The sequence below is a fragment of the Protopterus annectens genome, chromosome 7.part0 (assembly GCF_019279795.1).
Source record: "Protopterus annectens isolate FY-2018-M chromosome 7.part0, PAN1.0, whole genome shotgun sequence".
NCBI lineage: Eukaryota > Metazoa > Chordata > Ceratodontiformes > Protopteridae > Protopterus > Protopterus annectens.
In genome coordinates, this window is record NC_056739.1 from 1,711,464,568 (window position 1) to 1,711,489,559 (window position 24,992).

The 24,992-nt window shown below is 35.5% G+C and overlaps 1 protein-coding gene across 1 annotated transcript in view; it reads left to right on the plus strand.

The window, feature by feature from the left end:
• Positions 1-24,992, plus strand: part of LOC122807194 (aldehyde oxidase 1-like) — a 784,671-nt gene that overhangs the window by 127,814 nt on the left and 631,865 nt on the right. The window contains exons 4-5 of the mRNA XM_044078244.1: positions 14,297-14,405; positions 18,930-19,056. Of these exons, the coding sequence (XP_043934179.1) occupies positions 14,297-14,405; positions 18,930-19,056 (236 nt within the window). The remainder of the gene's footprint in view (positions 1-14,296; positions 14,406-18,929; positions 19,057-24,992) is intronic.

Sequence of the window (24,992 nt, forward strand, 5' to 3'; positions counted from 1 at the left end):
ATCGATGTCATCTCATTTAATCCAGGGAATTGGTTAGCATTCAACGTTAATTGCCATATCAATTCCCGTCTCTCTAGTTTTAGTGGGTCATATTGACATCTTACATCAGTTTCTACTTGGTCAATTACCTTAAATCTAAAATTATGTCCTTCATTCGAGTGGCAATGCCTAGCAAGTGCATTCTCCAATCTAGTTCTTCTAATACTGTATAAATGCTCGTAAATTCTTTCTTGTAGCTTCCTATCCGTTTTTCCTATGTAGAAAGCTAAACATGTATCACATGTTGCTAAATACACAACCTGGCGGCTACTACAGTTGAACTTTCTCGCTATTTTATAGGTACGATTCCTGAGTGTAAAGCTATTACCTTCCTCTATGTACTTACAATAGTTGCACATTTCACATTTTACCATACCTCTACTAATTCTTATATTTTGTTTCCTACTTTGTAATATTTCTTTAAAGTTTTGGTTTCTCTTATAAATGATTTTCGGTTTTTCTATCAATAATTCATTAAAAGCATTGTCAGAAACCAAAAACTGCCAGTTTTTATTCAAAATGTTCCTAATATCGAGTGCATCCAAATTAAAATAGGTGATGAAACTGCATGAAAATTCAAGACTAGTCACTTTTTCAACTGGTAGTCCTGTTTGTCCATTAGTCCTTTCAGGACTTACTATAGGCCCCAGTAGTGGAAAATATATTCCTAACTGTCTTTTATTTTTTACTTCTAACGCTATACTAGCCACAAATTCTTTTGGGTATCCTCTATGTAAGAAGAATTTCTCCAAAAGTTCACACTCTTGCATGAAGTCACTATCCATTGTAGTCATCCTCGCTGCCCTAACGTATTGACCCTTTACTATTGCCTTTTTCTGGGTCAGTGGGTGATTACTCGTAAAATGGAAAAAAACTAGAGAGACGGGAATTGATATGGCAATTAACGTTGAATGCTAACCAATTCCCTGGATTAAATGAGATGACATCGATTAAATGTATATTAAGATTGAAAAACCTAGAAAGATGAATGGTAAACTGCTACCTGGCCTGTCCCTTACTATTAATATTATATATTATACCTTTAAGATAGAATAAAAATAAAAATAAATTTAAACTTTGACTAATTTTTGGTAAATATTCTCATTATTGAATGCATATTTTGATATTTATATATTTATTTAAGTATTTATTTATTTATTTATTTACTAACTTACTTATTTATACATTTGCATATCTAATTTTTTAAAAAATGGATGTGATATTAAAGTAAATGTCATACTATTTAATATGTGATTATACATATTATATGCTATGTTATACTACTTTTGTATTATTGTACTTAATACACACATAACAGTATAGAAAGTCTATTTGAAAGTCTACCTGTGCTCCACTTAGGTTGGATGCTTTAATATTTACAGTATATATATAAAAAAACACACAATCCCCCTTGTTAGGCTTAGGTTACGTTTAGTTTATGAACACAATTATGAATTTGAAACACAAAAATTTATAAAATTCATTAAATTAGTATAAAGTGTTATATATAACGATTTTTAATTTTAATAAAAATTTTTTAATAAAATTGGTTTTTAAAATGGTAGAAGGTTTTTAAACAAAGTTTGGTTTACTTTTAAGGATCCTCTGCAGTTTAATAATTTCACTATAAATGTATTATGTCACATTTATCCAAATGTATTAACTATGGTGGAATTTTAAACAGTATAGAAGAGTACTGATTTTTACGCATATAGCCACTGAATGGTTAAATGTTTTATGATGAATTAATTACCTGATTGATATTAATTGAATGTAATTGACTATTAGTGCTTAGGACTTTTAATATTTAAGAGCATGAGTGATGTTAGTTAACTGTCTTCTGAGGAAGTTGCGATACCTATAGGCGACGAAAAGTGTATGAGTTACTGCACGCTAAAAGACTGTTTACTTTTTTACTTGTTCTACTTGTGGAGTTAATAAAGTGGCTGCTATTGGACGTTTGCTAGCTGTTCGGTGGACTTTTTTCTAAGGTTTGTGTTCGTGATTTTTCGCAGAAGGTACCAAATTATACCATAATCATTTCTTTGTACTTGTAGGTGTTTTTCTAAGATTTCTTACAGGCCTTCTTTTTAAGTATGCTTTTTATGTCATGAGGTGACTTACTCTATAGTTTGTCTATATGTACTAGATTGTGGTATTATCCATTTTTATTCCTTGTTTTTGGAATTTATTCTATCTATTAGGAATCCTAAATAATCTATTCATATTATACAGTCCTATAGTATCAGCCAAACTAGGACAACTGAAAACAATTCAGGAGTTTATAAGCAAATATCGGTTGGACTAGGGTTAAATGCCAAACGTGAGACCAGGAAAGGCTAAACAGTGGCAATTTCTATAGCAGTGTTGTGAAGGAATTGCAGCTACCCTATTGCAAGTTATCTCAGTCTTACTGAATGGTGAAAATTGTAGGTTAATCAAAATATAATTCAGAATATAGAGGTGAAGGAAGTAATTACTTACTAGCAGTAGATCATCAAACATGACGGGAAAGAAAAAAACTTAGCTTTGTAGAAATTATCTAGTTAATAGCTATTTTTTGATGCAGCATTATGCATATATTTGCAGAACTATAAATGATGAATACATGCAATATTGTTGAAATTAATTTTATTGGTGTTTTGAGCAAAGAGGTTAAGGTAAAACAGTGTTTTGATGGAACGGACATGTTGGAATTGTCTGTGGCTAGAACAGAGATGTTAGAATGACAGTGATTTCTGTCCTTTGCTTGAGATAAGTAAAGTGGGTCTATGTTTAGCCATCGAATGGCATTTGCATCAGATGGCTAAACATCGAACCCTATCCATCGAATGTTCATTCAGTGAACGTTCATTTCAGCGAATGGGAAATTAACTTATTGGCCAACACTTCCCCATCTGCCATTTTCTCCACTGTAGTGTGGTCTTGGCGTTGGTATATATAGTTGGGGGTGTGGGGCAAAGCCCTCATGTTGTAGGTATGTGTGCGGCAAAGCCCCCCCCCCCCACCTGGGTAGGTTTGAAATACTGCAGTGTGTGAGATGGGGAAGTGTTGGCCAACTATTTACTTTCCCTGTCGAGAAAAATGAACGTTCAATGGAAAGAGTCTGATGTTTAGCCATCCAATGCAAATGTGATTTGATGGCTGAACATAGACCCACATAAAGTTTTAGTTTTCATGGAGTTAAGAAGAAGGACCATAGCATTAAGTATCTGGCAATTGGTGCTTAGGGTCAAAGCTGTGAACTATAATTCCTTGGGTACAGGGTTTGATCATCTCAGCCTTCATTTGTGTACTATGTGACCCTGACAATTTGAGCACGTTCTAATTTGGTTTGGATGTAATTTTCAACATCCAGTAGGCCAGCATCAGTGCCATGGTTAGATCTGAAACCACAATGTGAATTTGTTTTTTTCTCCTCTCATTTGCCTACCCCCAGCAGACCATCGGCTACCTGTCTGCACTATTTTTTCTTATTGTCCCAGGTACGATCTTTTGGGGCTAAGACCTCACCAGTGGCAGTTTGGGCAGGGGAGGTTGAGCAGAGCAGCCTGCAGCATCATATACACTGGCCCTGCATGTTAGGGAGGAGGATTTTTTTGTATGAGCAAGTGATGCCACGCACATCAATGCAAGTTTCAGCTATCACCAGCCCCCCCCCCCAATTTCTGTGATCTGTTAATCTATCCTATGTTTATGACACATCCTCATCACAGTGGATGTGTGCATATTATGGACAAAACCCCCTCCCTTCCTTCTGTTGTGGGCGATCCAAAAAAGTTGCACTTTCCCACCCCTACCTTGCCAGCTGCTAGTTGAACTTAGGTCATCTAGGTCATAGTAAGGGCTCCATCAGAATGTGATTTTATGATATGGTTACATTTTCATAATACTGAGGTTCTTGTGAATGAGTAAACGTTTATAAAATTTTTGGTAAAAGAAAACATTTTGTAGAGTTTTTTTTATAACAGAGATAAGAGCTGTCTAATTCGACTAGGTTCCTCCTTTATGAAGGAATACAGTTCTTTATTCCAGATACTAAGAACAAGGCCTCCCATGTTAGATGAGTTAACTAGTATAAAAAGTGCTTGCTGAGATTTTTAAGAGTTCAGGAGAGATGCAAAAACACATTAAAGCCAGTCAGTTTGCAGATCAATGAAACAGTTTGGGATGACAGGCACAGAGACGGCAAATTGGATGTATAACAAGGAAAAGTTCTGATGAAAGAACAGACTTTTTAAGTGAAAGTGTTATAAATAAAGTTATATCTTTTTCAAAATACTAACCACTGTCATTACTGGGAGGTCTGAGAGAAGAAGAGTACCGGACATATGGAAAGTATGGAATTATAAGTTTGGGTAGAATGTTTGCCACAGTGGCTACTTGCAGTTTTCCTAGACTTGGTAAGCAAACATTTTCTTCCACTGGGGCAATCAGGAATATTTCCGATTCTGAAGGATAGTTGAAAAGGCAAATGGAGTCTATGTAAAAACAATAAGTCCACTTACTAAAAGAATGCGAGGCAAAGTCACTAAAAATCAAGGCTGCCACTATGATTAAAGCGTGAATCCTATTTTGTGATATCGTACGTCTGGAAGAATATGCATCTGGATGACAGACTCCTGACAAGAACCACAAACATGACGCCAGCTACACAAGCATTGGCATATGAGCAGCTAAATCTGCATATGTAGAGCAAAATGACATGGTAAATCAAAAGGGACAACATAAATGAAGGGATCCATGAACTAGAAACAGGGAACCCATACCCAACATCAAATTCTCCTAAACAACCTCAAGCGGTTAATTAAGAATAAGCCACTTCAAATGTTCAATTAGAGCTATAAGAAGAGCCTTAGTGGCTGCAGATAACAAGTCAGTCTACAGTTATAGATTGACTGGTATAATGAAACAGAAAGCAGAATGTGGAACTAAACATCACAGCATTGGATTTTATAATATTTCTTTTTGTATTACTACAAATGTGGTATATGTAATACAGTGTCATTGCAATAAAATACATTTTAGAAAAACTGAAAGAACATTGCAGAGATATTAAAAAAAGTTTTAAATGTTCCTTGGCAGAGCATTTAAATCTGTATCATTATTCATAATATTATAATATTAAAGCTAAAAGCTGTCCCAAAAGCACTGAAATGAGCACCAGCATGAATCCACTCCAAAATAAAATAAAACAAGTTTAGTCACTTAATCAGTTGAGCGCTTTCATCATACAAAAGACTTCATCAGAACAATGATTCTTGATTCCTACTCACTTATAAATACAAAAAACAGTCACCTGACTCAAACCATTTAAACATTAAAGTGCTAGTGCTACACATGGCCACCTGTTCTCAATGTCCCTGCTTTTATGTAGGAAAGACCATCAGATGTCTACATAATAGAATTTATGACCATCAGTATAGTATAAAGAAGCATGATGACAACAATGCTTTGTGGAAACATCTGAATGAGAACAAGGAATGTACTAACTTCAAATTTGGTATTTTAGAACTGATAAAGTGTAATGTGAGGGGAGGGGACATCAAAAAAGTGGTTAGTGATAAAGAAGTTAGGTGGCAAATCAAACTCAATGCATCAGTGTACCCTGGAATAAACGAGCACATATCCATCAAACCCATATTAGATAATATAAGGTAGAACAATTACAAGGGTTAGGGTAGATTTCCCTGATGTACACTAATTATTTGTGATCAAAAAATCTTATTAGGGTTTAATTCCATTGTTTGCATTTTTTATTTTATTTTCACTGCATTTTCCAAATGACATATTGAGGACCCTGGAGTATGGTTATTTTCTTTAGCACAAATGTTAATGTACAGGTTTTTAAGGACTACACAGGGTTATACACAATAAGTCTATTTTATGTATTGCTTTTAAATAGTTAAATAGTGGAATATGTTAATATGTAGATAGATTGACAGTTAATGAGAAGGTATGTAATTTAAAGGAAGGTAATGAAATTGTAGCACTAGCACTTTAATGTTTAAATGGTTTGAGTCAGGTGACTGTTTTTTGTATTTATAAGTGAGTAGGAATCAAGAATCATTGTTCTGATGAAGTCTTTTGTATGATGAAAGCGCTCAACTGATTAAGTGAATAAACTTGTTTTATTTTATTTTGGAGTGGATTCGTGCTGGTGCTCATTTCAGTGCTTTTGGGACAGCTTTTGGTGATATTTGTTATACAGTCGACTGGTTCCAGTTTTCGTTTTTTTCTTGGTTGGGTGTGCGAGTATGGACTCGCTAGATGAGTTACCTTCCATATTTTCCCCTAGACGAGATGAAATCAGGGGACTGCAGTCGGAGATGGCGATCATGCGGGGAGAGCTTACTAGGTTGATTGACATGATGACACAACCTAATCCTAAGGTCGAGAATGTAATCAGGGTGACGTCAACATGTGGTGCGCAAAAGATGGGCTGTAACGAGGATTTGCAGAGCGTTCATGGTAGCGGAGATGTTGTGGAAAGGCCAGCCTCTCATAGAACGAATTCGGTGGATATACAACGGTCGAGAAATGGCGTGAGTGGAAGCAAGACAGGATCGGAGGTAGACTATAACATCTCGGGGGCCCGTCCAAAACGAACAGTTCCGAAAAAAACCTACGCCTTTTCAGCTTATGACAAACAAGCAGGTACTGTGAAGCAACCCATTACACTCAATTGTGGTAGTGTGAAGGGACGCCTTAATTACAACACTTTTTTGGACGGATGGTTTGATTTTGATAATAACAGGGGGAAAAGGGAAACACGAACTGTTACCGACGCAAATGACATGCCAACTCTTAAGGATGTGATCATATTGTTTGGTAACAAACTTAAGGTATTGAAAACCCTACAACTGGATAATAACTATTTGAAAAACTGTTTGGACAAAGGTGTGGTTCCCATGGGATTAAGGTTTTTTTAAGGTACCTATGGGTATTGTTTTAGATGAAGGATGCAAAAGGGAGTGTACTAAACTGTTTGATGGGTTTGGCTTCTCTTTCATGAAATTCATTATTGAATGTAATGACAATCGTATATGCACTTTGTTAACTGAATTAGACGAGTTGAACAACAGTATTGTAAGTGACTTATACTTTGGGGAGTGTGAAATGTTGTATGAGGCACAATTTAATTGGGTCTCGGGTGTGGTGACTAAACAATTTGAACGGAAATGTAATAAATTGCAGAGGGATTTAGAACAATATCAAAAGGGAGTGGCATATGTGTGGGAGAAGAAGAAAAACACTGGTTTCCAATATAAGAATTCCACCCATTATAGAGCCACTAATGTGGGGAGGCACAACCGTAATGACAACCCACGACCTAGGGAAGGCAGGAATTATAGAGCAACTCCTTATATTAATCGCAATGAGCAAATGTATTGTGATTTTTTAGAGGGAGATGTAGTATGGGAGGAAAATCCAAGGAGTCACCACAAAGGAGGAGGAGACCCCTTGAGGGGAAGGGCTACGAGATAGAACATCATTTTTCTCATGTTGGAAGTAAGGAAAAGGACAGTGATATTGTAAGGGTCAATGAAGTTACAAGTACATATGACAACTTTCACATTCACAACTACACTGGTAGGGGTATTAGGAAAGAACATTTCACCCTTTTTTCAAAGGGGATGAAGTTCATACCCTTCATTAAATTTAATGTAGTTGATTGTATAGTGGATGTGAAGAAATATATAAGGAAATTAAACCTTGGAGTTAAATTTGAAGGCTCGCAGCTTAAAGAGACGAAGGAATTTAAAATCAAAAGTTCCTATACCCCCCCTTTGAATCATTTACTAGACACCTTTGAGAAACTTGTAATTGGGTATATTTACCAATATAGTAAACTCAATAGGTTCAACATTAGACAAAATCTAACAAGGGAGGAACAAAGAGCTCTGAAGGAAATTCAGGAGGACCCCAATATTAGGATCATGAAACCGGATAAGGGGGGAGGGGTGGTTATATATCCATCTCAGGACTATAGCAACAAAATGAACAATATATTATTAGGTTCTGGGAAATATGTAGTTTCATCTGTGAACGAAGTCAACATTGGATACCATAAGGTGGACCTATTTTTGGAAGATCTACTTTTAGAAGGCAGAATAGATCTTGACCTTTATAGATTTTTGAAGGTTGAAAAACCTATTATAGGGACCATCGTTGGTATACCCAAAGTCCATAAGGACTATAAAGACCCCCCTTTTAGGCCTATTATTTTGGGGAGTCACTCTAAAACGTTCCCATTTGGGAAGGTTATTGATAAATGGTTAAAACCTCTTCTCAAGGAGATACCACATCTAGTAGTAGATTCTTGGGATTTTTTAGAAAGGTTGCAGCCTGGATTAGCTGAAGGGGCAGAATGGTTAGTTACAATAGATGTAATTGATCTATTTTCCAACATTCCGTTAGAGGAGGGGCTGAACAGGTTCCAAGAAAGTATTATTGATTTAGGATTACTGGCATGGGACAAGACACTACTTGTTGTGGAATTCATGGAGATGGTGTTGGCTCATAACTATATTTTTTACGAAGGGGAGTATTACAAACAGTCCAAGGGCGTTGCTATGGGGGCAGCCTGTGCCCCCATATTTGCAAATATGGTGGTATTTAACTGGGAAAAGGAGTTTATTTTTCAAACCCATTGGTTTAGGTATATTTCATGTTATTTTCGTTTTTTAGACGATATTTTTTGGTTTGGAAGGGAAACCAACAGGAATTAGAAAAGTTTTTTATATATTTAAACTCCTGTAGTGAGCATTTCAAATTTACCATCAATAAGGATAAGGGTACTATTTCTTATTTAGATGTGCTAATCACTTTGCATAATGGGCAATTTAAGTCCAATATATATATAGGAAAAACACGTTCAGCAATTCCTATTTGCATTTTTCCAGTAACCACCCTTGGGCCCAGAAAAGGAACATTGTCAAAGGACAATGTATCCGTGCTGCACGGATGACATCAGACGTGAATGATTTAGATAGCGAACTCAGCAAAATAGGGCAGTATTTTGTGGAAAGGGGGTACCCCCCAGGTATGATTATGGATGTCAGGGATTACATCAGGAGTCAATGGGGAATAAAATATAAACCCCTGTTGGGAGGTGTGAACGGTATAAGAAACCAACAAGATAAGAGAATGTCAAAGGATGACACAGCTATTAATAAGTTTGGTAAGGCATGTGTGTTGCAACATGACTTATTTAGTGGAGATATCAAGCGTATCATCCAGCGGAATTGGAATGTTTTAAAAGCAGACAGAAGGATTATCAACATTGTGGGGAAAGAGCCACTTTTTGTGCACAAAAATGGGTTTAATATGAAATACCTTTTTGAGAGGAAATCCAATAGGAATAAGGATAGGTTTGGAGGCTCTGGTACCACCCGGTGTGGTACGTGCTCACAATGTCAGTATATTACGGAGACGCAGGACATTGTGCTGCTAAATTATAATCAGACAAGGATTAAGTTTCAAAAAGGGAACTGTAAATCTAAGAATTTAGAATATTTGGCCACCTGTTCTCAATGTCCCTGCTTTTATGTAGGAAAGACCATCAGATGTCTATGTAATAGAATTTATGACCATCAGTATAGTATAAAGAAGCATGATGACAACAATGCTTTGTGGAAACATCTGAATGAGAACAAGGAATGTACTAACTTCAAATTTGGTATTTTAGAACTGATAAAGTGTAATGTGAGGGGAGGGGACATCAAAAAGGTGGTTAGTGATAAAGAAGTTAGGTGGCAAATCAAACTCAATGCATCAGTGTACCCTGGAATAAACGAGCACATATCCATCAAACCCATATTAGATAATATAAGGTAGAACAATTACAAGGGTTAGGGTAGATTTCCCTGATGTACACTAATTATTTGTGATCAAAAAATCTTATTAGGGTTTAATTCCATTGTTTGCATTTTTTATTTTATTTTCACTGCATTTTCCAAATGACATATTGAGGACCCTGGAGTATGGTTATTTTCTTTAGCACAAATGTTAATGTACAGGTTTTTAAGGACTACACAGGGTTATACACAATAAGTCTATTTTATGTATTGTTTTTAAATAGTTAAATAGTGGAATATGTTAATATGTAGATAGATTGACAGTTAATGAGAAGGTATGTAATTTAAAGGAAGGTAATGAAATTGTAGCACTAGCACTTTAATGTTTAAATGGTTTGAGTCAGGTGACTGTTTTTTGTATTTATAAGTGAGTAGGAATCAAGAATCATTGTTCTGATGAAGTCTTTTGTATGATGAAAGCACTCAACTGATTAAGTGAATAAACTTGTTTTATTTTATTTTGGAGTGGATTCGTGCTGGTGCTCATTTCAGTGCTTTTGGGACAGCTTTTGGTGATATTTGTTATACAGTCGACTGGTTCCAGTTTTCGTTTTTTTCATAATATTAAAGCTGGCATTACACAAACAGTGAAAGAATTGATGTTTGTTTGTGTCTTTTGGCTTTTCCCGGTTAGGGGTCGCCACAGCGGAACTCCGGTCCGCTAATGATTGGCAGTTGATTTTTACGTACCGGCTTGCCAGGCCTGATGCACAACCTTCAATGAAGGTACGCCCATTCACACATGTCTCCATGCAGAAGACGCTGTAGCTGGGAATTGAACCTGACAGCGTCTTACTGTGAGGCGACAATGCTAAATGGTTTGGCCTACAAAGATACTTGTTTTAGATTATAGTACTATTGGTGTTCTGAAATTTATTAACTCATTATTTTTCTATGATATCCTAATGTTTTATTCAGGAATTTAGCAGCCTGATTTGTGTTTCATTTTGAGTCATTGTGGATGCGTTTTTATTACAAAATGTGTGCTTTGTAGTATTATGTCACTTTCTTAGAAGGGTATTTCAGCTGAAACAATAGAAGATGTTTAAAGAAAGAAAGGTTTGTGGGGCCTTGTTCTTTAAAGATGTTCATCACAACTTCCAGTGGTTGTCAGTGAATAGCAGAGCCATCATACCTTTTGCAGTGTTCTACAAAATACTAAACCTATGATACTGCCCACATTTCCCTAACAGACTACGGATTAGGAATACTTCCTAGGAAGCAACATTGGCTCATTCTTATTAGTAAGACATCCCCTCCTTTGGTCTGGATGTAGGAGAAACAGCTTTTAACAAAATAGTGCCTACTTCATGGAAACAAATTCCAGAAGACTGCTGAAAATCGCCAATGACAAATACGAATGCAAAAAAACTGCCGGTTTATTTTAAACGCAAAAATAAAAACACGTTTTTCGTCCTACTTAATTTTGGGACTTCTTCAGAATTACAAGAGGTATTACATATCAAAGCCTATATAATATTTCAGCCAAAAATTATCTCACGATAATTGTTGTTTTCTTAGAGCTGAATACCTCAAATACTTATATCACAAATAAATTCATATTCTCTAAAAACTACTCTTAAAACATATTCTCTCATAATATCAATTAAAGAACATGTAAATAAATTAAAAATTTTGAAAAATTAGTATTTAGCATGCCAAAAACCCACTAAAATATGCCAGAAAAACTATAAAAACTAAATTCCCCCACCTTTTAACATCCAGGTATGAAATGCTTATTCATAATGGTATTACAACATTTTAAACATTAAATTTGTATTAACGTAGAAATGCATGAATGAATGCATTAATATATAAATAAATACCTAAATGTTAAATAAATTAAAAACCATCTACATGCAGAAAATGAAAAATAATACATAATAAATATTGAAAGCCATAAAAATAAATATTGAAAACCATAAAAATAAATATAAATAACAAATCAAAGAAAACATGACTACACAAAAAACCCACCAGATGCTTTGATTTTTAATCACATCTGATCATCTTGCTAAACTCCTCAATTTCAGTAAACACATAATAGAACATCTTTCATTCAGGCCTGGATAAATGTATGCATTAAGCTTTATTTGCCAAAATAATTCCATTTTCTCTAGAAATAAACTATAAGGTCCCCCTCTCAGATCTTGTGTAGTCAATTTACAAATGTCTTACTAAAAAGTATAAACTACACAGAATGAATGTGAGATTCCAGGAATCCTGCTTCCATATATGAAAAGATCTCCAAACTTTCTCATTTAGAAATTAGTTACTTGCATACATGTAATTTTCTTGTAATCATTTGATTTGGAAATTAGAATATATATAGATGCAAACATTTATATCTCTACATTAATATTGCAAAACTTAGTTGCACACAGCTGCAATCTTAACAAATTGTATGCTACAAATATGTTTTTTCTCTACTGTATGTTGTGATGACCTTGCCATGGCCCAGTAATCAAGGAGTTTCAATCTTCATCACTAACACCAGTGAGGGATGTGCACATTGGGAGGATGAACAGTACACACACAATAAAGTACAATTTCTTTTAAGAGCACACAGACATCACAGTCAGTCTGGGGATGGCTTCTCCCTCTCTCTCCAGATCCCCAATAACACTCTCACAGACACAGCTATAGGTTTATGACCTCAGCTGAGTGGTCAAGCCAAAACCACCAGCACCCTCTCTGTCCAACCAGTGCTTCGTGTCCCTATCAAAGTAGCTGACACACACACACACTTTGAGATTTGATTTATATACAAACACACAGACACTCCTGGGGAAGGCTGGCACAGGTTCTCCAGTATGCCCCCTTCTGTCGAGACTATAGGGTAGTACCATCTGCCACCAACCACTCTTAGCTGCTATAAAGGGCCTTACCAAAGGGTGTCCAATTCTACTGTGCAATGTTACTATTATCCAAATGGTAATGTGACTAAGACTTGATGGCTATTCTAGAGTGGCCTGTACAGTATCACCAAATAAATATGCAAGTACTCTGAAAGCTTAAATATCTCTATGCAAAATCAGCCACAATTAAAAAGGTTTAAAAATATTTAATAATAAATAAAAGCACAAGACAATAATCATTAACTCACATAGTGAGAATAGAGTTCACAGTCACAGAAAATACTTTAAAATAACAGATCAGGGCAGTCTCACATAAATGCAGAAAACATCTAGACTGCTCTTGATATATTCCTATCTACCTCTAAGAGAAATTAAGTTCTAAATAACTTACTTACTGAGCAAGGCAAGAAGTGCTGGTGAGAGGATGTTTACAGGTTCAGAACAAGATACAAAATGCTCTGACTGTCTCTCTGAGATAGTTCTTAATAACACGCATTACATCATCACATCATCTCAGATTACATAATTCTTGTCACATCTGCCTAAGTTTCCCAGCCTAGCAGGAACTTAAATTTTTAACATGCCTCTGTTAAAAATACTTATCTCTCAGAAGTTGACAATTCTCTCTTAGAAGTTTGCCTGAAAGTGAAAAGTCATAAAACAATTACCTTGGAAACCTGTAATTACCTCTGTTTCCAGACAATAGAAAGAAGCCCCTAGCCTAGACATCCTGTTTCTTAGCTAGGATAAACTAATTTTATAACACATCGTAAAACTCTTTACTTATCAGCTTATTTTCTTAGAGTTTTGCAAGTTAACTCTGTATATTCCAGCCTTTACTATGAAACCATACATTTGCATTGGCATATTGTTTATACACGTCTACTCTTTTCCAGCAGGGTGCACTGTGGTACAATCTTGAAGCTCAGTACAGAACATATAGTTTTCTTACATTTTTAAGGCAAGCATACAAATCATACTACTATTCACAAATGATATAGACTTATTTACAAAATTGTATCCAGCTGGGCTGGCAGTGTCACATTTCTATATAAATCATATTAATATTTTTAAGTGACATAAAATTATTTACAAAATTCCAGCTAGCTGGGCTGGCAGCATCTCGGTTTATCACATATATTTTCCATTTTGTATAAATATGGCTGTTGTGTATTCTTATGTATCTACCATATTGTTGCACAACAGAAATACACAAGTGTCTGTACTTTACAATATCTATTAGCAGTAAGTGTGTACAAATATGCTGTATATACATCTCTGCATTACTGCTTGTTTGGATGACTAGGCTCTGTATGAGCTCAGGTCATTGCAGAAATGGGTTTCTTCATCAGTCCACCTACCTGATTAGTATATAAATCAGTCAATCAATAAATAAATAAGTAAAATGTATAAAATGGTACTTTTATTGCACTCAGTACAAAGTGTCCATGTTCAATTTTATTGCTGTGTTGTAAGTAGTTTAAATCACTTGATTACAGTCTACAGTTTTTTCTCTGTTATCCTTTACCCATAGTTCAGACATTTCTCTGCTACAGCCTGCCTGCTTCCCATCTGCATGCTGCATGGCATGGCTGTTACTACCGTTGAAGGAGTAGGAAGTACAAAAACTAGAATCCATCCTGTTCAGGTAAGAACTGGCCAATTGTTCTCTAAATTAACTGTTTGAAATGTTTACTAAGTTGGAATCCAAATGTTATGCAAATTACATATCAACAATTCAGTCACCCAAACCACCAAAATAAATAAACAAGTGCATACATAAATATGCATGGTGTACATGGAAGTAAATTTATGGAACATAACAAAATAACTTACATTCACATTGCACAGTGGAAACAAGGTAAGGTTAGTTTACACACTTCACTAAAACAACCAGCTGAAATGCAAACAATTTCCTCATATGTCATTTGCTAAGAGCATGACTTGTAGCAGTACATACATGACTTTATAATGCTGATTTCATTTATAAAGCTGCATGCAATATTTTGTGCTGCTCTGGAGACTTCACCCTTCTAAGGACAAGGACAGGACAGATGCAGTTAAGATAAGGGCAATGACAGTAGTCATTTGTTGTTGTTGTTTTTCTTTTGGCTTTTCCCAGTTAGGGGTTGCCACAGCGGAACTCCGGTCCACTAATGATTGTCAGTTCATTTTTATGGTGCCGAGGTGCCAGCTCAATGCCCAACCTTCAACGAAGGCGCGTCCATTCACGTATGTCTTTCAAACACCACTCGACCGCGGGGAGGACATGCGGACTCCACACAAATGGTGCTCCAGCCGAGAATCGAATGGGAGAACCTCTTGCTGTGAGGCGACAATGCTACAGCTGCAGCACTGTGGCTTATGCACTTGAAATCATGCAGTCAAAACAGGAAGGAAATTCAAGAGTACATGCACAAACACCAGGTGAAATGTACAAAATAATCTGATGGATTTAGTATTTGCATTTTCTAAGAAGGGGCGATCTTAGATAAATAGGTGCATGATATAGTCCTTATCTGCTGTCAAACCCTGTTTTAGGTTCTTTCATAATTATTCATTATATGCATTAGTGCTTTTTATCAATGAGGAAAAAAGCAATAGCTTGCTACTGCAAAGCTCTTTATATTGATATGACAGAAAATGAAAAAAAATGTTTTAAATATTTGTCCAGCATGCAAATGGTCCATTGTTAGGATTCTAACATCAAAGTGCATTGTTTGTATCAGGTTTGATTATGCTTGAATAGCAGATTTCTGCAAGTGGTGTGGGGATTGATGTCCCCTAAAACATTCTGATTGCACACTGAGCCACCCACAGCTGCTAATGTTCAATACATTAACCCATCCTGGCATCTCTAGATGTCTCTGTCTGCTTTAAGGGAGCATTTCCTTTCTGTCACTTCTTACTTTCTAGGCTAAATTGTCATCATAGCACTCAGTTTTGTTACATTTACCACAATTAATTTTCATTGTGGGTTTCTTCTGGTACTGTCGAAGTCTGCACTTCCATGAAAAGGGGTTTCCATCTTCTTCTTCTCTTTCAGGTAGGGAATGAGGCCTAGCTGATGATCTGTACATAGAATGTGATATTGTTCTATGTGGTTTTAGTGACATTCCTGATCACAGCACAGCAGCTGTTCAGGAAACCACATGTCTCTTAGTTTACAAGGCCTGACCTTTTATGATTTTTGTAGCTGGACATACATGACCACTGTATGGAGTAGTAATGCTGATAATTGTCTTATTTCATATGTTCTTCAGAAGACCAGTTTTACATCCTCATCCTTTTGGTCCCTCCTGTGCATGAGTAAAACATATCCCCCAGGTATTCATTTACTTCATCTTCTGCTAGCACCCTAGTGCCAAAGTTCATTCACAAACATGATCAAAGAGCTATAGAAAGAAGCCAAACTACTACTCTAGGTCTCCAGTTAAAATACTTAAAATAAATCCTTGCTTGGCAAGTAAAATTTTACTGATCCCAAACATGATCAAAAGAGTTATAGAAAGAAACCAGACCTACTGGGCTAGATGTTGTGTCTTTCGGCTTGTCCCAGTTAGGGGTCGCCACAGCGGAACGTTGGTCCTCTAATGTTTGGTAGTGGATTTTTACATGCCGAGTTACCAGCCCTGATGCACAACCTTCAATGAAGGCACACCCATTCCCACATGCCTCCATACAGAAGATGCTCTAGCTGAGAATCGAACGGGACAACGTCTTGCTGTAAGGCGATAACGCTACCGCAGCACCACTACCGCGGGTACCTACTGGGCTAGATCTTCACTTCAAATCCTTGCTTAGCAAATAAAGGTTTATTGCTTGGTAAACAAGATTTGCATAGTTTCCCAGTCTGGGAATAAAAAAAATCACACATACCTGCTGCTCAGTTAAGTATTCAATCTATCAGAACATTAAAATACAGAGATAAAGTATCCTTGGTAATTAGATGAATCATATCTCACTGCATTTAACATTCTTTAGAACCATGAAGTTATGACTTAGTCAGCCACAGCTGCAGAAGGTACTTAATGAACTGATGACAAGCATATGGATTATACAGGGCATGTTTTATGGTAAACAACTCAATAAACTTTTAGCTAGTGTGCGTGTGTTCTCATGATTGTGAACAACCAGGGAGTGTGTGTTCTCATGACTGTGAGCTGTCTGTGAGTGTGTGTTGTCATGATTGTGAGTTAGCTGTGACTGTGTGTTCTCATGATTATGAGCTACCTGTGAGTGAGTGTTCTTACGATTGCAAGCTACCTGTGAGTGAGTGTTCTTACGATTGCAAGCTACCTGTGAGTGTGTGTTCTCAGCAATGGGAATGCACTGTGATGTGATATTGTTTGTAGTGGAAGCTTAGCAGTAGGATCTCACTCTGCAGCGAGATTCCATTGTAAGTGTGCTTCCTCTGTAGTGTAGTGAGATTCCATTGTAAGTGTGCTTTCTCTGTAGTGTAGTGAGATTCCATTGTAAGTGTGCTTTCTCTGTAGTGTAGCGAGATTCCATTGTAAGTGTGCTTCCTCTGTAGTGTAGTGAGATTCCATTGTAAGTGTGCTTTCTCTGTATTGTAGTGATATCCCAGTGTGAGTATGCTTTCTCTGAAGTGGGATCCCACTGTTAGTGTGTGATTTCAGTAATAGGAGCTAACTCTACTTGTCTGTTCTTTGCACTGGGAGCTACATGTGAGTGTGTTATTTTTGAAGCAATAGGATCTCACTCTAGATGTATTCTTAGCAGTGAGATCCGTCTAAGGGTGTGCATTCTCTGTAGTTGGAGCTCACCATGAGTGAGTGTTCCCTGGACCTTGCTGTGGGTTTTGTGCACCAGGAGCTCACTGTATGTGAATGTGTATGTGTTTGTGTCTGTGTGCATTTGTTTTCTTTGTAGTTGCAGCCCACTGTGAATGTGTCTTCTAGCAGTGGGAACTTACTCTGAGTATGTATTCTATAGCAGCAGAAAAATCAGCAATGAAACATTTCTCATTTTCAGTCTACAAAATTTGTGTTCCTACATTGAAAGAGTTTAGCACACATTCATTGTTCACCATTTATATATAGTCACACAAGCACTGTCCATCCTGAGACTTGGGAAAGTTTCAAGGTCCATTTTATGTTGATTTTGTATATAAACTTTGTTTTTAGATAGATCTATCTATAAGAAAATACATGTTCTATGCAGGAAATTATATTTTAAAAAATGTTGATGTTAGTAAATTGGTAAAATTTTATTCTTGAATACTTGTCATCTAAAAGATATTGTAGCATATGTTCCCTGTACTCAGTATAGACAATTAGAAATATTTCAGAAGAGCATATTAGATAACATTATTACAGGATGCATAGGAAGGATTATTTACAGAGTATGTGTTCATGCTATAATGAATTAATATATGGCATAAATTAGGAAAATAAGAAAGAAAGGCATCATGCAGAATATTTTCCCTTGAATGAACTGGAGAGTTTTCAGGGGTGGAGTGGGTAGTACTTTTTTTCTATTGAATGACTTAAACTGACTTAAATTGGCAATTCAGATGTGATGCAAATGCATGAAATGTAATAGAATTAATGAAATAACTCATATATTAATATTAATATTAAATGTGACCTTAAACTTAAAATGTTTACTTTAAATATGTGAATTATAATGATAATGCATTAATTTTGAATGAGATGTTACTGGTTATTGGATTATATCTAAGAAAGTTGTTTTTTGAATGGACTGCAACTTCAAGAAGGAATTCACTCCAAAATCTTGATTAATAAAATCATTTTCTGTTTTGAAGTCTTTCTCATATATATATATATTTCTGCATTTACAAATAGTTTTTTAACAAGTATTTAAGACTTACAGTTGCAAACTATAGTTTAGTTTCACTGACTGTCTAAAGTCTACGTATACATTTTACTGCTTAGAATTAAAATGTGAATAGATGATCAATGTGCCATGAGTTACTTAATACATGTAGATGTAACTTTTTATAGTTATTGGTTGAACTGACTGTGTCATACTCTGTGGTGCAGATTTTTCTATACATTTATGGACCTTGTCTGTCTGAGTCTTGTCTGTAACTAGATTCAGCTAACTAGTTAATGAAGTGTGAATAAATATATGGTATTATGTGATACTCAACATTTTTTTAAATTCTATTCTGTGTTGCTTTCCTCAGGAGCGCATTGCTAAAGCCCATGGCTCGCAATGTGGATTCTGCACTCCGGGTATGGTGATGTCCATGTATGCATTACTGAGGAATAATCCTGAGCCAAGCATAGAGGAGTTACTGGATACACTATCAGGTAGAGGAACAGTCATTATTTTAATTTATACAACTTACACCTTGTATACCTACAGACTACAGCTTTAAAATAGATGGCTTCCCAGAGCCAGTTAATCATCATTTTTTCTGTACTAAAGTTTCAAAATATTAGTTACCCTTGAGAAGCCACTGCTGATGTCCATCACCATGCTGTAGAGGATGGCATTGTGACTGTGTTCTGGACAACCCATTTTTCATTAGTGTCTCTGACACTAGAGGAGCAACAGTTTTTGGTCTGCCCATTCCTGGAGATTTGCTAGGATTTCAACTTGTCATCTGGCTTGTCCAGTGTGACAACGACAGTGTTGTGATTGCATGGCAGATTGTCATTCAGCATGGTAGGGATGACAGAGAGACTGAAATCTACCTAATAGTCACATCAGCATTAAAATCTTGCTGACAGTCCCATAAATAATGCACAATAAACTTAGGAGCATATCTATGCATAATGACATGAATATGCTGAAGTGTACCAGGTCAATTAAAAGTTTATATGCAATTGCATCTAACAGGGTGACTAACATTATTTAATAAGCTATATATTGCATACTGCATTGTAATTTTGTAACTTTTGAAAGTGAATATTGCCACCAGGTTAATGGTTTTCTTGTGTGTGCTGCTTGTGACCTCATTTGCATGAATCTGGTTCCATTGTTTTTGAGAAGCCAATTTTGTTTTTAATTCATTAAAACAATTTGCTGGGTATATTAAAGATTTTCGGAATAATATTTTTGCGTGATGTGATAGATATGTACAACTGATGAAAGAATTTTAAAGTTCCTGGAAGATACTACATCATTTTTGCATTTTACACACTATGGGTCTGAAGATATGATTAATTACTTGGATGATTTGCTTACTAAGAATGTTTTGACTCAAAAATTTTCATCTAATATTTGTAGAAAGGAAAGATTTTTCAAATTCTTATTTACGTTTTAAAATGGAAAGACCAGCAACAGAAATTACAATTACAGTCACCATTGCAAGTAGAAATGACAGTGGATGATCCAGGTATAATATTTGCTTTTGGGAGTTTAAAATTGTTTAATTACACTTATTTGAACACCAGACACTTGCACACGCACACACACACACACACACACACACACACACACACACACACACACACACACACACACACACACAAACACACACCTGTGGCAAATTTAGAATGTCCAATCTACCTCCTGCATATCTCTGGAATGTGGTAGGAAACTGGAACACCCAGAGGAAACCCATGTATACACAGGGAGGATGTGCAGACTCTGCACAGAAGGCACTCCTCAGCTGAGAATCAAATTTGGTTTGAAGTGAGCTATTACAACTGGGCTAGCCATCAGTAATGAAACCTTGGCTCTAGATGATTGTTGCTGTTGAAGTGGCACCACAACCCCATATACAAAAATAGGGAAAAAAGGGATTGTGGATGGATGGATGGATTTGAACACTTCATCAGTGTATAGACAGCTTTAAAAAGGGTTTCATCTTTGTTTGCACCTCATATTTCAAATTGTTTATGAGGAAACTTAATTTACAAAACTTGTTGAATCTAGTAGTGGTAAATTAGTTTCATTCAACCCCCTTTAGCTCCACCCCTTTTTATTATCTAAAAAACTATGTGAAAATGATTTAATAATAAAATTAAATATGAAAATGAGTCCTTCATATTATAAATTTACCATTGGAAAAAATACTTGGTAAATGATAAATTTTTGAAGGTAATAAAACCAGACAAAGAAGAGGGGTCCTGGCCATGGTGCTTATGGACAATAATATGTATATTCAAAAGAAGTTAGAATATTTGAATAATGAAGATTTGTTTTTTTTACTGAAGCATCAAAAATGAGGAAAATATCACTTATGCATGAATTAATAGTTTGTTAGATGAAATCAACATTTGACAGACTTTTACAAGTAATTTATAGAATTATCAGATGGTAAAAATTCTTTGATATCACATTTTCAGAATACCTAAAATCCATAAATCCTTGATGGATTCCTCTTTGATGTCAATAGAGACAGCAGGGAGATCAAAAATAGAACCTATGGCTAAAATGGTTGATTACATATGAAATGATAAAAATGTATTTTAAAGGACTCTTGGAATTTCTTGAGTGAGGCAGCTAGCTCTGAGTTCACCAGTGACACTATGTTTAGAGTTGATTGATGTTATTGATGTTAAATATTTGTTTTCACTTATCTCCCAAGATATAGACTTGAAATGGTTTTATAAATATTTAAGTTTTGATAGTACGTTGACAAATAATGATGTAAACGTTGTGACATAATATGTGGAGATAGTTCTTTGTGACAACTTTTTATATTTTGAGGGGGTACTATAAACAGATTAGAACTTTAGTGATGGGTCAGCATCAGCCCCTATTTTGTAAACATAGAACTTTGGTGGTAGGAGAAAAAGTTTGTTATAAATTTTCCTTATTGCCATCATATAAGTTAATACTCATGATTTTTGGATGACATTTTCATCATTTGGCAGGGGAGCAAATTATGTCAGTTGCATTCTTATTAACTCTACAACCTCAGTTTTCCAATTTGAAGCTAAACAACATTAATAATATATGGATTTTTTTGGATGTTACTATTAGTAAGAATGAAGTTTTAAATTATGAATCAAGTATTTCTAGAAATAACACCTATTCCAATAACTTGCTTCATTGCAATCATTGACATCACCCGTGTCAGAAAAGGAATATAATTAGGTAACAACTTGTATGGTAGTCCAGGCTGGTTTCTAATATAGAACAATTCTTGTATGAATTGAAAATTATGATGGGTATGTTTTTGGAGAGGGGGTGCAGTTAGTGAGGAGATTATAGCCAATCGATGGATTACATTTCAGCCCATTTTAAGAAAACTTGATAGTATTAACTGTAACAGAAGTAAAACAAAGGAATATTCAAAAGCTATGGTTCTAACTTATAATAATAAAAAAATTGAAATAAAGGACATAATTAGGAAAAACTGGGAGGGTATGTTTGACACTTTAGACTTAAAAGGAAGTCTGGGAGAATTTGGTTTAAAAAATTAGGGAATATTAAGAATTGCTAAATGTGATTTCAATTATAAGGCTTTGAAAAAATGTAAATTTTGCAAAATATACAAATTTATTATGGATATCCCAAATGTTTCAGTTGTTAATTACCATAAAGTTTTAGATCCAAATGGGAAGTCTGACTACAGTACTACAAGAAGGGTCTATATTATATCACTGAAGTCTGCAAACAGCGAATACCACTTGAGCGACACCAACTGAGCAAAGAATGGGAATATCAAAACAGGGGAAAAAAAACTAAGACAGGCAAACTCTTATAAAGTGTTTTATGCAGGGAGGCAAGCCCCCCTGCACCCCCACACCCCTGCTACTTAAATGTACCAACTCCAAGATCGCACTACATTGAAGTAAAGGGAAGGATTCCCTATGGTGATCTCCATTCATTCATTCGATGTTTCCCATTTTCACACAGTTGGTGTCACCTAACTGGTGTTCGCTCATAGTGGACTTTGGTGATATAATATAGACCCCTACAAGAGTAGTTTACTTAGCAGGGTGTCTTTCCTGTCAGGTATTTTACATAGGTAAAAATGAAAAGGGTTTTAAAAGAGAGGCTTTATTAACATATTTATGCAATAAAAAAGGGGGGTTTAAATGCACTATGTAGGCATGCATCTGTGTGCAAGAATTTTAATAATTTTTTGTTTTTTATTGTAGAAAAAGTGAATAAATCTGTTTATGGGGTAATTGGAAAGCACAGTTAGTAGACAGGGAATTGTACTCTCAAATTTTGTTCAGTGTTACAACCCCACCCCCCGCAGTTTGAATGACATCAAAAATAAAATAATTATATTAAGGAGGGCAAAATTGTAGTTTATTAATTGTTTCAATAATGTTTTTAACTTTGCTTTTAGTTATGGTTTTAACTACAAAATTTTTGAGTGCAACTGAATTCATTTTATTTTAACATGAAGCATTTTAATTAAATACAGAGGGTCCATAGGTTTGAGTTCTGATTGGTTCATGTAGACCACATGATTGAGTAAGGAAAGTTTAAAAGAGTTTTTCATTTGTTATTTTGTATTTTGATAAAGTTCTGTTTACAGTGGAATGAAGGCAGTTAATTTTTATACTAAATCTTGGGACTTGACCATGTTTCAGCAGTTTGTTGAATTCTATGATAGAGATGTGGTTTGTACAAAAATTACTGCTGAGTTTTAAATTATATTGCATTAATTCAAACATATCATTTCTCTTTTTAATTTCTTTTAACACATCATAGCTGAAAAAGGGCCACTAGGCCAATCAACCTACCTACATAATAATAGTAATAATAATAATAATAATAATAATAATAATAAATACATTAAATACCTGTATGTATTGCACTTCTTAGGCACTTTGTCCAGGATTAGATTCTTTAATTTGTGCCTATCAAGTGGCAATGTAAGCCCCAGTTCTCTCTCAGTCTTGTACTAGATTAACTGGATAATTAGATTATGAATAAATACTTGCCTGAAGATATATATATATATATATATATATATATATATATATATATATATATATATAAAGAGAGAGAGAGAGAGACCTTATCTAGAGTCTCTTTCTTTGTACCGGCAATACAATCCTGGTTACAACACAGTCCTCGCTGTGCATGCAGAGACTGACTGACTGTTACTAATACAGTAGCTCTATGCTATTCACTGCCTTACCAGACTCATTTCCTGAGTTACCTACCTCTAGTGATATACCTCATCAACTCTCCTATGTTTTTATACTCCATCTAATCCACTTAAAGGCATAGAAAAGGCTCAGTCCAACACATATTCATCTACACACACACACACACACACACACACACACACACACACACACACACACACACACACACACACACACACACACCCATACACAACCACAGAAACGCGCATACACTACCAACCAAAAATCTCACCCTTACCATTTCATCCCCCAACAATCTTCTTAGCAACAAAAAAACACTTTCATTAGCTTCATCATAATATGCCCCAAACAAACAAGCCAACCATTCACCACATTTCAAGTTCATGAAAACGAACCTCTGTGACAAACATCATGAAAATAAACCACCACTGCAAGCACCTTTACTTTTAGCTTCTCACCTTCCACTACATAAAATTCAATTCACTCCTTCTGAATTTCATTGTACTCAATTTATCCATACAAATATTCACCCTCTTCATTCAATAATCCATCTGACAAACCACAATCCATCCAGTTCCTGAAAGTCTCAGTTGCTTAAAGCTGTTACTAACATCCATCTTATCAGAAGTTGCATTAAATCCAGATCCCCCTCCTCAGATTGCTACCACCTCCAAACAACATTGCCACAAGTTTGGCTTTCTTAATGTTGGCAGCATCAAAGGCAAACTAGAACACCTACACTTATTCCCACAATCCATAAACCTGACATCCTGAGAATTGTAGAATCCTGGATTAAGTCTGGCATCTGTACATTAAATGTCCACTCTTTCCAAACTACAAGTACCTGAGCACCTACAGACTAAGGTCTAGACAAGGAAGTGAGACCCTTCTTCTCAATATAAACAAAACATCAAAGTCACTCTTCTAGCAAAAAAAAAAAAAAAAAAAAAAAAAACGCCTATTCAAATGGAATTTAGTAAAGCTCCAAATAACCAAGAGACAAAAACATTCACTAATGCACTAGCATACCTCTCCCTTCCAGGCAACCCCATCAAAATTGACACATCTCATTACCTCTATACTCTCATATTCACCATGTAGAAAATACATCATCATTATGGGGTGCTTTAAGATACACAATCTTGATACAAATGCTGCAAAATTTTGGAAAGTCAAACACATGTAAAGTTTGAATTTCTGAAAATTCGATAATCTGA